This window comes from Blennius ocellaris (genome assembly GCF_963422515.1).
Source record: "Blennius ocellaris genome assembly, chromosome: 7".
Classification (NCBI taxonomy): Eukaryota; Metazoa; Chordata; class Actinopteri; order Blenniiformes; family Blenniidae; genus Blennius; species Blennius ocellaris.
In genome coordinates, this window is record NC_137656.1 from 19891861 (window position 1) to 19907951 (window position 16091).

The 16091-nt window shown below is 41.4% G+C and overlaps 2 protein-coding genes across 3 annotated transcripts in view; both read left to right on the top strand.

Moving 5' to 3' along the window:
• Positions 1-922: 922 nt before the first annotated feature.
• egr3 (early growth response 3) lies at positions 923-6717 on the top strand. Its single transcript, XM_080499300.1, has 2 exons — positions 923-1190; positions 3803-6717. The coding sequence occupies exons 1-2, from the start codon at positions 1037-1039 to the stop codon at positions 4879-4881; spliced, it is 1233 nt and encodes a 410-aa protein (XP_080355426.1). The 5' UTR covers positions 923-1036; the 3' UTR covers positions 4882-6717.
• Positions 6718-10051: 3334 nt separating this feature from the next.
• Positions 10052-16091, top strand: part of bin3 (bridging integrator 3) — a 29249-nt gene continuing 23209 nt past the window's right edge. For both annotated transcript variants that reach the window (XR_013936707.1, XM_080499816.1), the window contains exon 1: positions 10052-10144. Coding sequence is in view for 1 of the 2 variants with exons in the window: in XM_080499816.1 (XP_080355942.1) it covers positions 10137-10144 (8 nt within the window). In the remaining variant the exon portion in view is untranslated. The remainder of the gene's footprint in view (positions 10145-16091) is intronic.

Below are 16091 nucleotides of genomic sequence, written 5' to 3' on the forward strand. Positions count from 1 at the left end.
ACTTTAAGCGGTCACTTGGACTCCAAGTCAAAGCAAGCCTTTCAGATTTACAAAGCGCTTACAATATTTACAAACTATTACCTCCATCAATTGCTGGCCTTTTCTGTGACACCGGTGCTGCATGAGAACAGGTTGTGACCCCCTCCTCTGCACTTCAAGGGGGGCACATGAGAGCACTCACTGAACTGTGCAAAACTGGATGGCGTGAATGGGAATATCACCAACCGGTGTCCCAACGTATCATAATCTGGTTTCAGTAGGAATAACAGACCCCCCTAGCCATAACACTGCTTCTTTCAAACTCACATACAGATGCATTACGAGCTCGCCGTGTGCTTGATAATCCACAGAAGACATCGTGCGGCCTGACAACAATGGAGATAACGCGCTCCTGGGCCGCTCTTATCTCCTCCACAAGGACAGGAACACGGGCGAGGCGCTCCATCCCAAAGAAGGACGAGGCTGGAGGTAACGCGCAGATTTCTGTAAACTTTGTGTAGCCATCTATGCGTCGGAGCCGCTTTGCCTCCACTGTAGTTTCCACAGACTGACGCGCCGCGAGCGCGCCGCTGGGCGCCCGTGTCCATATATGGTCATCTACGTCACGCCGATGTCCCAGCCCCCTATTTAACGCTGGCAGACTGGAGTCCCCTATCCAGCTCCAATAGAGCAAGTAGAGCCGCTCTTGTGCAACCAACACTACCACCTCCTCCATTGATTCACAGACTTCAAATTCCCCCACAAGCAGCCCATCAGCTCCCACAGTGATCAGATTAATAACAACAATAGCTCGCGATCACACGGGGGGAGACGACCGGCGCTGCTCATCCTCCGCGGGATACTTGGATAGCTACAGCAACAGGATCCGACCCTGCTCCTCTCCTTCTATTTTTTTTCCTCCTCTCCTCCACGCCCGGTACACACCTGTGTTTTCCACTTTTGAGAACACCCGGCGTGTGTTTTTCTTCTGTTTTTTGGTAACTCCTCGGATACCTGCGCGTTGTCCTGTATAGATGTCGGACTGAACGTAACTGCTATGACAGGGAAACTAGCGGACAAGATCCCTCTTACCATGAGCAGTTTAATAAACACGATCCCTGATAGTCTCTATCCAGAAGAAGACATCCCGACGTCTATGAATATTTTCACCAGTTCGGAATCTATTAACCACTATTCGCAAATGAATACAGGTAAGAATTTGATCTACTTTTTTTTTTTTTTTCTCCCCTTGTGAATGTGAGAATGTGTGTTTTCATGAAGCTGCGCGCTGCGCGGACGGCAACAGTTGTCTTGGTGCTGGAGCACCTGTTTGCGCACCGGCGCAAGAAAAAGCACATTCCCGTATAAACTATACGTTTTGGGCTCAGGTGTAACACACCCAGTTGTACGTCTGGTAATATTTAAGTGACTCACTTGGAGATTTGCCAGACATTTATCATTTTCATGAGTTTTCTTCTTTTTTTCCCCCCATTCTTCTGCGTTCTGCCGAAACGCGTTAATATCACGCGCAACATGAGAGCCAACTCGGAAAACTTTAAACTTAAAAAAAGTTGTACATTAGGATAATGTGTGGTCATTTTAATTCACGAAAGGTTTATGCGTATTTGAGGAATGTGTTTCTGAGTGTGGCAGCGGGAGAGGAAAAAAAGGCGGTTTTACGCAAAGTCGACTAAAAAAACGCAAGCGGCTCTGAGTGAATCCGTGGGCTGTGAGAACAATGTTTATTCATCTGGTCAAACTGTAAAAACCGCAGATTTATCAACCTAATATCCACCCGCAAAAAATAAAATAAAAAATGGGTCATCTACTTTCGACAAGTACTTTCATTCACAACTCTATTGACATGTCATATCGGATTTAAGTAGGCGTGTGTGGTTGTTATATGAAACGCGTTTAAACGCCAGGGCCGTGAACACGTCTTATATTCTCCAAATTGCGAGGCCGAACATGTCGATTGATTTATTGCTTACAGGAGATTAACGTATATTTGTGTTTAATTAGGAGCCTGCCATGAAGGTGATATTCTTGGTGCGTCTCGATGTTGCAGATTAACATTAAATCAATCGCTCATTAGACTTCACCTTCTCAGGTGATGGGTCAGTGTTACCGCAAATACAACAAAAAAATAAAAATAATAATCACTATCCTTGTACGGCTGAGAGGATCATCCCATCATGTAATGACCATTCACTACGATACTGCATAACTTTGTGCTCGATTCATTTAAATTTCAAAGTTGTTGTTTTTTTTTTTTTACGTATTTACGCACAAATAAAACTGTCCTGTTATTTAAATGAAACCCGGCATATTTCCCGATTATTCGTCCAAGAAGTGTGTGTTTGAACCATCCAAACGCTGAGTACGAGAAATAAGCCATGTTTTTGTTGAGTTAATTTGAAATAAACGCATTTAAGTTCCTGGCACGTGTGCGTAATATTAGACTTATCTATAAACAGGGAAATAAAATGTATTTTTTGTCGTCTGAAAATTAGAATTTAATAAAACGAATAAATGTTTTTATGGGGGAAGGTGTTCAGATTAAGTGTTACCTTGTGGAAATACACACGTTAAACTATACCTGTATTTTTCTTTTCCAATGTGATTTTTTGGGAATACCTGTAAAACCTTTTGAAAGTGCCATTCTATGATTTTACAGGTGGAGCAGGTGTATGAATTGATCTTCCCCAAGTGACCTACACGAAAAGAGTGATGACTTTATTATGTGCCCTTCATCCTGTTTAGAAAGGGAAAAAAAAAATCCCATTCCTTAAAAAGCCTCAACAAGACAAAAGAATTAAAGCAACATGTATTTTTTTTTTTAATCAGCAAGACTTTTTAAATGTCATATGTCAAATGTCATATCCAAGAATAAAAGAATCCACACCTGACATTGATTCTATGACTCTCACGTGTAGAAAGTGCACAAAATTTTTGTTTAATTTCATTATAATTTTGACACAATTCCAGCAGGCTATAATTATTGTGACACATGATATAGGCTCCCCCATTTATGATCCCCTGCAAATCAACAGAGGCATCTGTTTAAGAAAGAAATCTCATATTTACCCTTAAGAGTACGGTCAGTACAGAGAAGTATCACTATTACGCACATCTGCATTTGATAAGTTTTACAGTCATTACATGTGTGCATGAATGTGTCTTTGGCGTAATGTCTAAAATACCAACAAATAAAATAATAAGAATCTTTTGCTGACAGTGCAAACACACACAATTTCCTCCCTTAAGTTCTTTGTTACAAATGTGTTTATAATAATCCTTGAGCAAGATAAATGTGGCGTCTGCCTTATAATCCTCCCTGCTGTAAAGAAATCAAATCTTGCCATTGAGTTTGGCTGTCCTCCCGAGGGACAGTGACTGGATCAAAGGGGGTGTTTAGGTCTTGATTTATGAGAGCTTGTGGGATCTGAGAGGGGGAGAGAGAGAGAGACACCACTCTCTCAGAAGCAGCAGTCAGTCACTTAACTTACAGGTCTGACAGCGTTCACATTCTTTATGAACTGTATGGGATTTCTGCTATTTTTAATCTTTCGTTGTTTATCACAGAGATATGCAAAAATAATCAGAATTTTGGACAAAGCAAGGACTTCCATTTAAAGTTCAGATAGCCTGACAAAGTGGATTTTGTTCACTTTAAAAAAAAACTAGAAAAAAAAACTTTTGCCACGTTTATACTTTCATAAGCTTTTTCCCTATATGAATGCATTTCATGTTTCATGTTCATGTTTAAGCAATCATGTGGATGATTTATTCATGTTCTGTGTTCTTTGTGCTTTTTGTTTAGATAATATCATGGATCTGGGCATGGGAAATGAGAAAGCAACCTCAGAGATTCAGTATGGATCCAGCTTCCAGTCCAACCGCAGCGGGCAGACTGTCACCTATCTGGGAAAGTTTGCCTTTGACACTCCTCCGTCAGGTGGCATCGGGGGCTCTGGCTGGTGCTCTGATAATAATATCATCAGCCTCGTGAGTGCGGGCATCCTGGGTGTTTCTCCGTCACCCGGCACAGTGACAACACAGACGTCTTCCTCCGCAGCCAACATGGGCGGACAGACGTCAGATATGGAGCAGGTATATGGTCCGCCGCTGCCAGCGTACTCCACCTGCGGTGACCTGTACCAGGATCAGGTCTCCTTCCACCACAGCCCCGCCACCAGCACTGCCCTCGCCTACCCTGGCAATGACTATCACTCCACATCCAAAGCGTCCATGGATGGCAGCCTTTTCTCCATGATCCCCGACTACAACCTTTTCCATCACCAGGGTGAGGTTGGTGTGATGGAGCACAAACCCTTCCAGACCATGGACCCTATTCGAGTCAACCCCCCGCCCATCACACCACTGGAGACCATCCGAGCATTCAAAGACAAGCAGCAAATTCACCCGGGTTTCATCGGCGGGCAGCAGCACCCGCCTCAGCATCACCCCCCGCCACAGACTCTCACCCTCAAACCCATTCGACCACGGAAGTACCCCAACCGCCCCAGCAAAACCCCCGTCCACGAACGGCCGCACGCCTGCCCGGCAGAGAACTGTGACCGACGCTTCTCCCGCTCGGACGAGCTCACGCGTCACCTCCGCATCCACACGGGGCACAAGCCCTTCCAGTGCAGAATATGCATGCGCTCCTTCAGCCGGAGTGACCACCTGACCACGCACATTCGCACGCACACGGGTGAGAAGCCTTTCTCCTGTGAGTTCTGTGGACGCAAGTTTGCCAGGAGTGACGAGCGAAAGAGACACGCGAAGGTTCACCTGAAACAGAAGGACAAGAAGCCGGCCGACAAGAGCAGTGGGCCAGCTGGGAGCCACAGCTCGCCGCCCAGCTCCTGTGGGGGGCCGACAGTGGGAGCGTCGTGACCGTCAGCACGCACCTGGACTGGACCTTCAACACACACCATTAAGAGACTTAGGAAGAAGGGATCACGTCCACTATGAGATAAATAGGTGACTCTTTTTTTCCTCTCTTTTACACCCCTGCTCATTTCAGTTCCTTCTATTTTAAGATGGATGCCTTTATTTTAAGTACGAGGGGAAAGGCTGCTACGCCTTTCTTCATAAAGCAACTCAGAGCCTCAGCTACTGTAATGCAGTGCCAACATTTCAAAAAAAAAAGAAAAAAAAAAAGAAAGAAAAGGGGCACTTTGCCACATTCGGTCCTAAAGGCCCGTGTGTATCCATAGGTTCTAAAGTGGATGCAGTTTTGTAAATTTTCCTGAAATTTTCTAAATTGGACAGAAGCCAGAATCTATTATAAGGGGTCGGAACACACAAAAAACGATAATGGAGCTCAGTCAAAGGGTGAGTTGTTTGGGATGTATGCATTAATTTTGTGAGGCTGTTTAAAAGTGCAATTGGTTAGATTTGTGTACCGTCATGAATACTTTTATTAGTGGCACTTGACTGTCATTCTGTTGTTTTTGTTCAGGTGTGGTGTTTTTATTATTATAATTTTTTTTTTTTATTTGAATGTTGTTTTCTTTAAAGAATGTGCCAAATGTATTGTGGTGATGCAGCCAACCTTGTTATATTAATTGTGCCTGACATTTGCCAAACATGACAGTGGTGTCTCAGCACTGAGTTCAGATTCATTCACCGTATTCCTGATTTAGATTTATCCGCACAATTTAGTTAAATCTAGATAATGACTGACTGAGATACACATATTAAGCCAATGTCTTATCCTGTTACCTGTACTTATAAAACATACATGCCTGCAGCAATCAATGCCTTTGCCAATACTTATTTATTTGTAGTCACTGTGAGACACTGTTTTTTGTCTAGTTTTTTTTTTGTTTGTTTGCATTTTTTTCTATCATGGCTTTATGTGGTGTTACAAGATATAATTTCTGTTGCTCTTTGTTTTTTGTTTTTTTGTTGTTTTTTAAAGCTTACCAATGCTGTCCAGTTTTCTTGAGTTTTGCAATTATATGCAATATAACCGTGACAAACATCACCGACTGGTGAATCAAATTAACTAAAAGCACAGTGAGACTGAACTACTTAAATAAAGAGCACTGGGTTGCAAACCAGCAATTTATGAAAGATGAATAAGGATCGAGATGAGCGAGTTCCCCTTTCTGTCCTCCACAGGGTAAGAAGACTTAACTATTTGGTTCCACCTATCAAAAGATGAGCAGTATATGGTAAAAGAAAAATAAATTTTTACAAATCCATGTTTACATCTTTTCTAATACAGAAGGACTGAGCTGTAAGTAAGGTGTTGTGGTTTTTTTGTACAGTATACAATGTATGCAGGTAGCTACAGTAGAAGTTTCACTTTTGTACTCAAATGCACCATAGTTCAGTATTAAATCGTGCATATATGTGCATGCCCTCATGCACACTATGTAAATACAAATATCTGCATCGACAAGAACTTTCAGTTGACTGAATGCTTGTGCAGAATGTGTCTTAAAGCTTTTAGTAATGTAGTTATAATACAGGATATTTTGTCGTCATAGGTCACTGCAAACATGTTTGGAGCATCACACTAGTGCCAGATAAGGTGTGCTGCCATCCATTAAAAAAAAAACGAATAATAGCACTTGCACCATCTGTATGCTTTAAAGTGGAACCTGGTTTAAGGAGGCACTAATGTGTTCTCTGAATAAATGACAGGATGTTGTTTTATTTTTTTGTTTTGTTTTATTATTTTTTTTACATATTGTGTATCTCCATTATAGCAATACTGGTATTTCAATTAAGACATCTTCCCCACTGTATAAAAAAGAAAAAAAATCAGGTTGTTCTCGTTAGATTTTCTTTCTTTCTTTTTTTTTTTTAATGATTGGCTTGTGTCATTAACAAAATACATTCAAGGGCAATGCACATAATATCCACACATGACTCTTTTTACTGTACCTATCTCTGTGCTGAAAGAGAGTATTCTTTTTTAATCATCCAGTGAAACATTTTGTATGAATTCATTTGTAATGATAGCTCTGGGTCTGACGTGTATCATAAGGATTCTGACAAAATATCGCAAATATAATCACAACTGATAAAAAAACATTCACTCATTCCTATAATACTGATTTGATTTACGTCTGGGAGTTTTAATTTTTTTGGTTTTTTGTCTTTTACCCCATAGTTGTATTGGGTCTCTGTTGAGCAAATGGAAAAAATTCCTGACTGAGATGTTAATATGGCATTATCACTAAGTATAATACATTTTTTTCCCTGAAAACAAATGAAAAACACAAGAATAACAATTTAATAAGACTGTAGATACCTATATTTCACTTTTTCGCTATAACAGTAAAGCATCAAAAACCTTAGTATCGAGGAAGGATTAAGGAAATATTGATTACCGTGTCAGTATGGTAGAGTCAATTCATATATCTTTATTACATTTATTTCAAGTTATCCTTTAGATATTAAATGCAACTCCTACTTTGAGGGGAAACTTTTTTTTTTTTTGCTGTTTTACAAATGGTTTGTCACTATCTCTGATTACCGGCTGTTGTCTCTGACTTTTAGGGAGCATGTACCTAATGAGAGGTGGATAATTTAAATGAACATTGTTTACAGCTGGGGAAAGAAAAAATACCAGCCAAGTGATGCAACATTCTGACTGAAGAGAGTGTGAACTGACAAAGGCAAAGGTCAAGAGAAAGGTTTAGAAAAGCTATGCCACAGAGAACACAATGCATGCAGATATGAGCTTCCAAGGCCATACTTCTCCTTTCCTGTAACCAAGCATTTTCACTGCTGAGCTTCCTGGCAAGTGTCCACTTATTCTCCAATTAATTTGGCCTCAGAGGGTCTTTTCTCAACTCATTTAAATGGGCAAATGAGCAGACGTTCTTGCACTTTCTGGGATGGTATACGGAGCCTGTAACATTTAACTGTAATCAATAGGTGTTGTGTTTTTTTGTTTTGTTTTGGGTTTTTTTTTTTACCATAGAGATACATCATTGAATTGAGCAGATAAAGATCAACTAATGAAGCTTGTCAAAACATGACATACATTGTTGAATTTCTAATCATACAACAAAACGCTACAACAGAAATGTTGAGAAATTACAGCACCTTCATTTCCTCTAATAAGAAGCAGGTTGCTTAATACTGGCACCTCATTTTCAAGCACCACTTTTTTAATTTGCCATATTACATCCAGCAATAACTAAAGAGCACTGATGTAAACATCATGTTACAGACGGCCTTAAGGAGTTGGCATAAAGTGACATATACATAACATGTGATGAGGAAAAAAAGTAAATGTTTATTTCTAAGGTTTATCTCAAAGGATGTGATATTACTTGCGGACCAATATCTAGTTCATTCAGACTTTATTTGACCAAAAGGTGTGCTCTCCTCTAAGGAAAGAAAAGTGTGTTTAGTATTTGTTGCATCAAGGATTGATGCAGAGTACGGCACGACCACGCCAAACCATTTCCATGCCTAAATGAAGCTGCGTAATAACAACTTTCAGAACCCAACATTTCATCAGTCTCAGTGTGTGTGTGTGTGTGTGTGTGTGTGTGTGTGTGTGTGTGTGTGTGTGTGTGTGTGTGTGTGTGTGTGTGTGTGTGTGTGTGTGTGTGTGTGTGTGTGTGTGTGTGTGTGTGTGTGTGAGTGTGTGTGTGTGTGCCATCTTCCGTGTAGCGGATGGACAGATTTTGTAAAATTGATATAATTTCCCTCCATCCCACTCTGTTTACCTAGTTTGGCGGTGACGACAATAGAGGCTGCGACATGTTCTCCTAAACAATAATATGTGTAACGTATGAATGCTATAGATATACCTGAAGGACTTGTTCAGTCAACTCAGAAACAACCAGTGTCGAATAATGCTTCTCCAACTATAATTTATGTTATTAAATATCTATGTTGAAAAAAAAAATGGTTATGTTCTATCATCCAAAAGTGGGCAGCTGAAAGCTCTGAAATTGGAATTTGCCTCATCCTCGGCCTTTGCTTCATGTTGGATCTGAGCCAACATCAGCAGCCATCTTTGTGCCAAACTGGGTTGCAGGGTTGGCTGATCAAAAACAATACGTGATGAGAACTCCACAGGAGCAACAAATCATAAATGTGACCTCCGTCTGCTTGCAGCTGAAGGCAGCCTTGTGCTAATGTTTGTGTGTAACTGTTTGAGTTAGTCTCAGTGAAACTGGCCTTGGGCAAGGCCAAAGGCTTGGGCTCATTCACAACAATTAATAATTGTGGGATTATTAAAAGAAAATAAAAAAAAATCGTATAAAACTTACAAAAACGACAAAAAATATACTCATGTTTGAAGAGATTTCAATAATGTGTAGATATTATAGGCTACTCATGTCATCTTCTAGACTAAAGGGTGGCTTCAGGGATTTTGTGGTCTTCAACAGTGACACTGGTGTTCAGATGGAGTCGATTCTCACTGTTTTCTGTTGTGTTGTGTTTCCTTTCATTACAGTATATCCTCATCTCTTTGCATGTGCACGGAAATGTACCAAAGTGCCACTCTCACATGCCGGGGGGGTGGTGCTCATTTCTTTATTATGCATGAAAATAAAAAGTCACATTGGGTGAAATGGGATAAACCCGACAACAATGCAAGACAGACAATTGGAAGCACACACTGGGATAACTGTTCTGTTGGCTTTTTTGTTCAAGAAAACAAGGGGTCTTGTTTAAAAAAAATGTTGTGGATGTCTTTAGCCTATTTCATGTTTCTATTACCTTATAATAAGGTCCTTTTATGATGAGCTGAATATTGAAATGAATTTTACTATATCCTTGTGATGGGGAGATGTGCTCCCCTGTTTACTTGGCACTTCAGTTTGTTGTAATGCAATTGTTTTTGTTATTTCTATGTAAGTACTTGAATAAATAAAAATATAACTTGCTTTTGGTTTATTTGGATTGTCAATGAGATTTAAAAAAACAAAACAAAACAAAACAAACAAACAAAAAAACCTCCGGCATTAATGCAACGAATTTCTCAAATAAAGTGTGTCTAATAAGAGGATGTATGAGATGAAGCGTTTGAGAGGAAACACTTTGCGGATCAGCTCCGGACTTCCTGTTTCCAGCTCGGCTCTTCACTGCTACTAACAAGGGGTGATGTTTCTCCGAAGACCGTAAAAAACTACACGAGTGAAGCCCGGAATAAAAGGTCACTCAAAATGAGCTGGTACGTAAAATAGCTGCCTGTATCTTTTGGTGTATTCAGAGCAAATGGCGTCTCCCAAACAACGTGTGTTTTTAATGGGAATTCAGCAACTGGCTTAATGCCCGGGCGCCGTCTACTTCCTGGCGGAGCTACGTAAACATTGCCGGGAGTTAGCGGTAGCTCCTTTAACTATCCGTACTCTCGATTAAAGCCATCGGAGGGGATAGCCCTGGGCTCCGGTTGGACACAGTACTTCTTGTTTCAAACTGATGTGTTGGTTAAACGTCGATCGGAAGATGTTTAAGTCGTGTCGGCGGCTACGTGTAGATGACAGTGTTAGCCATCTGTCAGTGAGCGAGGTTCTCCAGGTAGCAGGGGAGCTGATAATCCACCGACTAGTGTCGTGTAGCTGCTGTCTACATCTGACGTGTGGAGCTGATCTCTTTATACCGTTCAAAAGCAGTTTATTAAGCCTCACTTGAAAAGTCTGAGAAGCTGTCAGGTCAGGAAGGTCCGACATTTAAAAGGACTCGACTCTAATGTTACTGCTACTGTGATGATCTTTATTATAGACAAAGGGGATTATGAATGTGTTTACTAGGAATAACATTTCATTAGTTTATCTTCACTTTGTTTGGATTAGTTTCCTGTTCTCACTTCAACTGTGAGTTCCTTCAAACTTCAGAGACCAGTGGACTCCTGGAGCACTGCAGGGGTCCTGGGCCACATCTCCCCCCCACAACAAAAACAACAACAACATGGCTCAGAGCCACCGGAAACCCTTTTCTTAAAAAACTTTTTTTTTTATAGGCCTCCAAAGGTGGAACTTCTAACTGTCTCTCTGTAAATGAAGAAAACGTAGCATTTCGAAGACACTCCATCTCCGTGTAAACGAAGGAAAACATACGTTTTCGAAAACGCCCCAACTCTTTGAAAATGCTCTGAAAATGTCCTTCTTCGTCATTTTACCCAAGATTTTTTATGCCAGTGTGTGTTTGACTTGTGGCTTTTATTTTGAAAATGACGGTATTTACTATGCCTGTCCCTTCTTGCTTGATCATCTCTCCACAGCTTGGCTTCCTTCAAAAGTGGATTTGACATATTGGCCATTTGTAGCATTTGTATTTGTATTCCAAAGTATGCAAGTACATACTTTGCAAGTATGATCTCAGAAGTATGGACTTGCAAGATGTGAGAATGCATTTCTGCAATTTTTTTTTTTTGGGTGGAAAATCCATTGTGGGTCATTTGGTTTCCGAAGTCTACACATGTCCCATCTTGATGTGTCTTCCATATTGTGGGCGGAGCAAGTACACATCCAGGTACTTCACGTGCACTCGACAAGATACGCACTTTGAATTGTATCGGTACTTGGTTTCTAACTAATGAGGTTTCGCAAGTACGCGAGAACGCATGTACGGACAATTACGCTTATTGAGAAACGGCCATTGACTGCCCAGTGTCAAACTGTTTCTGGATCTGTTGTGATCACCTGCATTGATTAGAATAGTCGTGAATCAATCAAGTGTCACAGAGCTCGTGTACAGCCACGTCGGTTTGAATGATTAAACTCATTCACACTAACCCAACACATCAAGAGGGGGGGGTTATATTGAAAGGACACTGTACACATTGTGGGTTAAAAACAATAAAACAGCAGATAAAAGCTTATACTGGATGAGGTCAACATATTGAGTATGAAATCTTGGAACAGCTGAGTTGTGAGTTTCGAATTGAAGGGGGGGGGGGGGGGGGGGTCAAATGTTAAGTTGTGGATGGTTTTGGAATATATAAAGAAGAATTTTATACTCGTTTGACTGTGGAGCTGCTGTGATGCTGGTGTGATGTGACGGAAAGACGGCGTTCTGGTGACGATGGATGCGAGCGGCTGATTTTTAGACCATTTGAAGCGTCAGCGGGGGATTTGTGAGCCAGACCAAAGAGGAGAGAGTTGCAGTAGTAGATGCGTTAGGTGATTAACGGGTAGACTAGTCAGTGTGAAAACGGCTTCAGAAGCCATTGTTGGTCTTTTGTTTTTTTTTTCCCTCCATGGCTTCAGCAGTGGGAAGTGAGCATCTGACGGTATGGATGCCTCGTAGGGAGAAAAGCCTGGTCCTCCTCAGTGGCAGAGGCAGAAATGACGGCACCTGGTTGATATCGAGAGACAAACTATGCTGTTAGTGCGCCTCCTCCAAATACAAATGCATTATGCCTGCATTTAAATGCATTTCCATTAACATGTTGATGCCGATTCCTTAAAGATTCACTTTGCTCCTCAACGTGTTTGAGAAAGTTCTTCCCGCATTTATTCAGTGTACATTAATGAAGCAGTCTTATGGTGTACTGATCTGTCTTCCACGGTTCTTTTCATGGAACGGACTATTTAAAGTTTTTAGGTGAAAGCATGTAGGTGGCTCAGTGTACCGACACCCCTAACATGCTGTCAACAAGCTGTGAGAGGGTTTTTGTTTTTGTTTTTTTGTCTTTGATGGGATTTTCAATCTTTGAGGCTCAAGGCTGCTTTTTGTGTTCTTGGTGACTTATAAAGACCAACAACAACAGAAGTTCCCTCCATTTCATCCCTATGTCAAAGACCTATAAATGCAGCACATACCAAGACTATATGATATCCCAATCACTTTAAATGAGACCACTTCTTCTGTTTACTTACATCTTATGTGAACTCACAGACTCAAACTGAATCCCCTGACACATTTTACTCAATGCCCTTTTTGTCAGGTTATTAAAATCGTCTAATAAAGTTCACAGCATTATCTATTCTATTAGGAATGAACAGTTATATCTTAATGCCACGAGTGTTGGCAGGAGTTTGGGTCAGAGGCTGAAAGTAAATATTATAAGTAAATATAATGATGCAAATTGAACAACTTTTTGGGGAAGATTTTGTCAATTCCCACTCAAAAATGATATAAACATTACAAATTCCACCACGATTTTCAGGAAACCTGGCCAAACAAAAAGGCAACCCCAATAATCACATCAAAAGTTAAAAGAGATCAGTCAATATCAGATATTGGTGCCGATGTCATGACGTGTTGTGCAAAGGAATGGTTGTTGATTTGTTTTTGAAACTTTTATCCTGCAGTTCAGTTTACAGGCATTGTAATGTTGTATGATCCCTTTGTATTTTATGTTGAATTTATCACAAGCTTTTAGCAAAGTTCCCAACTTGTTCCTGGCATGTCGCCACACACAGCTGAAGGGGGAAACGAGGAGAGACTTTTCCAACACGTCTGTGACGTGCACGTACGCTAGCTTGCTCTCGGCGACGTTACACGCTCTCGGCGTCGCCAGAGCCATGGGGAAGATGGCGTCACTCAGTTCAGTCACCCATTCAATGGCTGGCAAGAGACGGTTCGACCAGCACGCACCGCCAAACACAAGGTCAAGAGTGGAGTGTTTGACCAGTGAAAAGGGTCCTTTATGGGCTCTGCTGACTGATGCATTCCAGCACGGCTCGCACACTTGGTGAGATGACGTGAGAGATTTGACTTTCGGGTCATCGTCGGAACAATCCCACTTCCCAACATCTTCAACTGGCCCTCTGTGCTCTGTGGAATATCTGAGGTCGAGCGATGCACTGTCTCTCTCTCTTGGTGTACACATTTGCAGTTTCAGTGAAAAGCCACTGGTTCTTCCAGTCGGTGCATAATGTGTCCTGGATACAGAGGACTGTTGCGTCTTTGTTCTGGCCTACGTGCTTGCTTGGTGGCGGTGACGTGTATCCGATTACAGCAAAGATCAGATAGCTCTTTAAATGTGAAAAGACCAACTTGCAGCGAATGTGTAAAAAGTGCCGCCTTTCACACAGCTCAGGCCGAACATCTGCAACGCCGGGAAATGACTGGTCAACTTTCTCTGTGTAAAATTGCCCACCCTTGTGTATTAAAAGACATAAGATCATAGTACATCGGAGTACTCTTACGTTTAAATGACGTGTTTTCGTCCAAATTGACTTTTGAGGGATCGCCTTCATGCTTTTTGATTGTGTTTCAAAACTTTAAAATATTGAAATGATCTGCAATGGGTTAAGGAAGACTGGTGCCTTTTGGACTGCCGAAACGACGCAGTGTGGTATATTAGTGACGTTGACTTACCATTTTACCATTGCACACTGCTAACATCAGTCTTTAGTTCACCTCTGTGTCAAAATGAAGGCGGAGGATACAGTTTGCATCTGGCTTTGTCTGTTGTCACAAGCTTAAGTTTGACCTTCAAAAAAAACCTCTGGATTTCGGCGTGTGTATATTGCACAATTATTTCTCACCTTTCTTTTGGCTGCCTTGTCATGTTTCGAGTTCACAGGACAAGATCAAGATCCAGCCTCCTTCTTTTTCCACTCCCTCTCTGAAACACACTTCACTGTGTGTTTGCCGGTTCTCATGAGCAGCCGAAGAGAGTGACCACTTTCCTTTGGCTCTTTATAGGAGTACATATACTCTGGATCTATAATATTACGTCTTCCCCTCGGTTTCTTTCCAGGCGAATATATCCTCTGCTACATCAAAGGGAAAATCGACCCTAATATAGTTAGCCTTGGACACAGACTCTTGATGTCATGTAGACGTAAAGCCTTCGTCCTGCGTCCCTGCCAGGATTTAGAAAAGGGAGACCATTGAAAACAAACTTTAAAAATATATGCTTCATGCTGCAATGATGGCGTTTAAAGCATAGTTGTAGTGTTTATACTTAAGTCTTCCATTTGGGGGTTTTTTCTCTCTCTTTTTTTTTGCTGCATGCATTTTGTAATTCTTTTCTTTTTTCCGACGCACCCACCAAATGGTAGCAGACATCAAAGCTGCTTCCAAACATTGTACAATATTGTTAGAAAACTGAGCCTCTACCTTGGATTACGCCTTGTTATACATTTAGAATGTCAGCAAAACTCACTCATAAGCATTTTTTTTTTTTTTACCTCCGCACACCCAGACTAAAATACCGAACAGAAGAATTCTCACCCATTAATGCACGTCTTCATCGGATTTTTTTTCTTTCACTTTTCTCGCCAGTATAAAGTGCATAGCAACTGTTTGTTTCAAACCTTATTAGTACATACAGTGTGAGTCACTTCTGTAGTCGTAGTTTCTGCCGGAATTGCGGATTCATCGTTCAGGCACTGGCAAATGGCGTGGGTAAACGTCTCACAAATCTTAATGACACGTGCCAAACATGAAAATATTGCAGCAGCAAGTGGAACAGTCGTCAAGACAAGTAGGTGCCCAGCCGCACTGACAAAACGGGTTAATGGGATATGTACTCAACACTGGAAACTCGCTTCTGGGCAACATGTCGGAGACTGTTGCCGATATGCCCGTTCCCCATCTGACTGGGCTCAACTGATTCGCAAATGGTTCTTTTGTCTTTAAATATTCTGGTGGAAAACTGATCATGCAAAATGATATTGTTTCCTCGGGAGGCTGCCGCCGCTTCTTGTTGTGGGTTTTGGAGAGCACGGTTTGACCCTCCAGAATAATTTTACGTTAAAAGAATACAGTTAGATTATGCAGCTGTTGTGTTTTGGGGAAAGGAATTCCATACAGTTGCAAAGACGGCGGCGTGCGTGCGTGGTGCACGCCGCGTGACGTGATCGTTTATCTGTCAGGTACTCGAGAGCGGTGAGTCACTTCGATGAAGCTGACTAATTTCTGTGGTTATTTTCCATCTTGGCTCACCCAGATGATGACCTAGTGGGTGAAACTTCTCTCCTCAGCCAAAAGCAGCGAAATGTTTTTCGACATTTTGCGATCAGTTTGCCTTCAAAAATTGACTAAAGTGGGCTCATTGAAGACCAGAGAGCCGATATAACCTGAAACACGCCACATAACCGCTGAGTCAAATGAAGTCTTTATAAGTGAGCCATTCGCGTAACCCGTTTCTTTTCTTTTTCCTCTTTTCAAATATATATCTATTTTATTCTTCTTTCTCGATTAGTCTGCTTCTTATACGA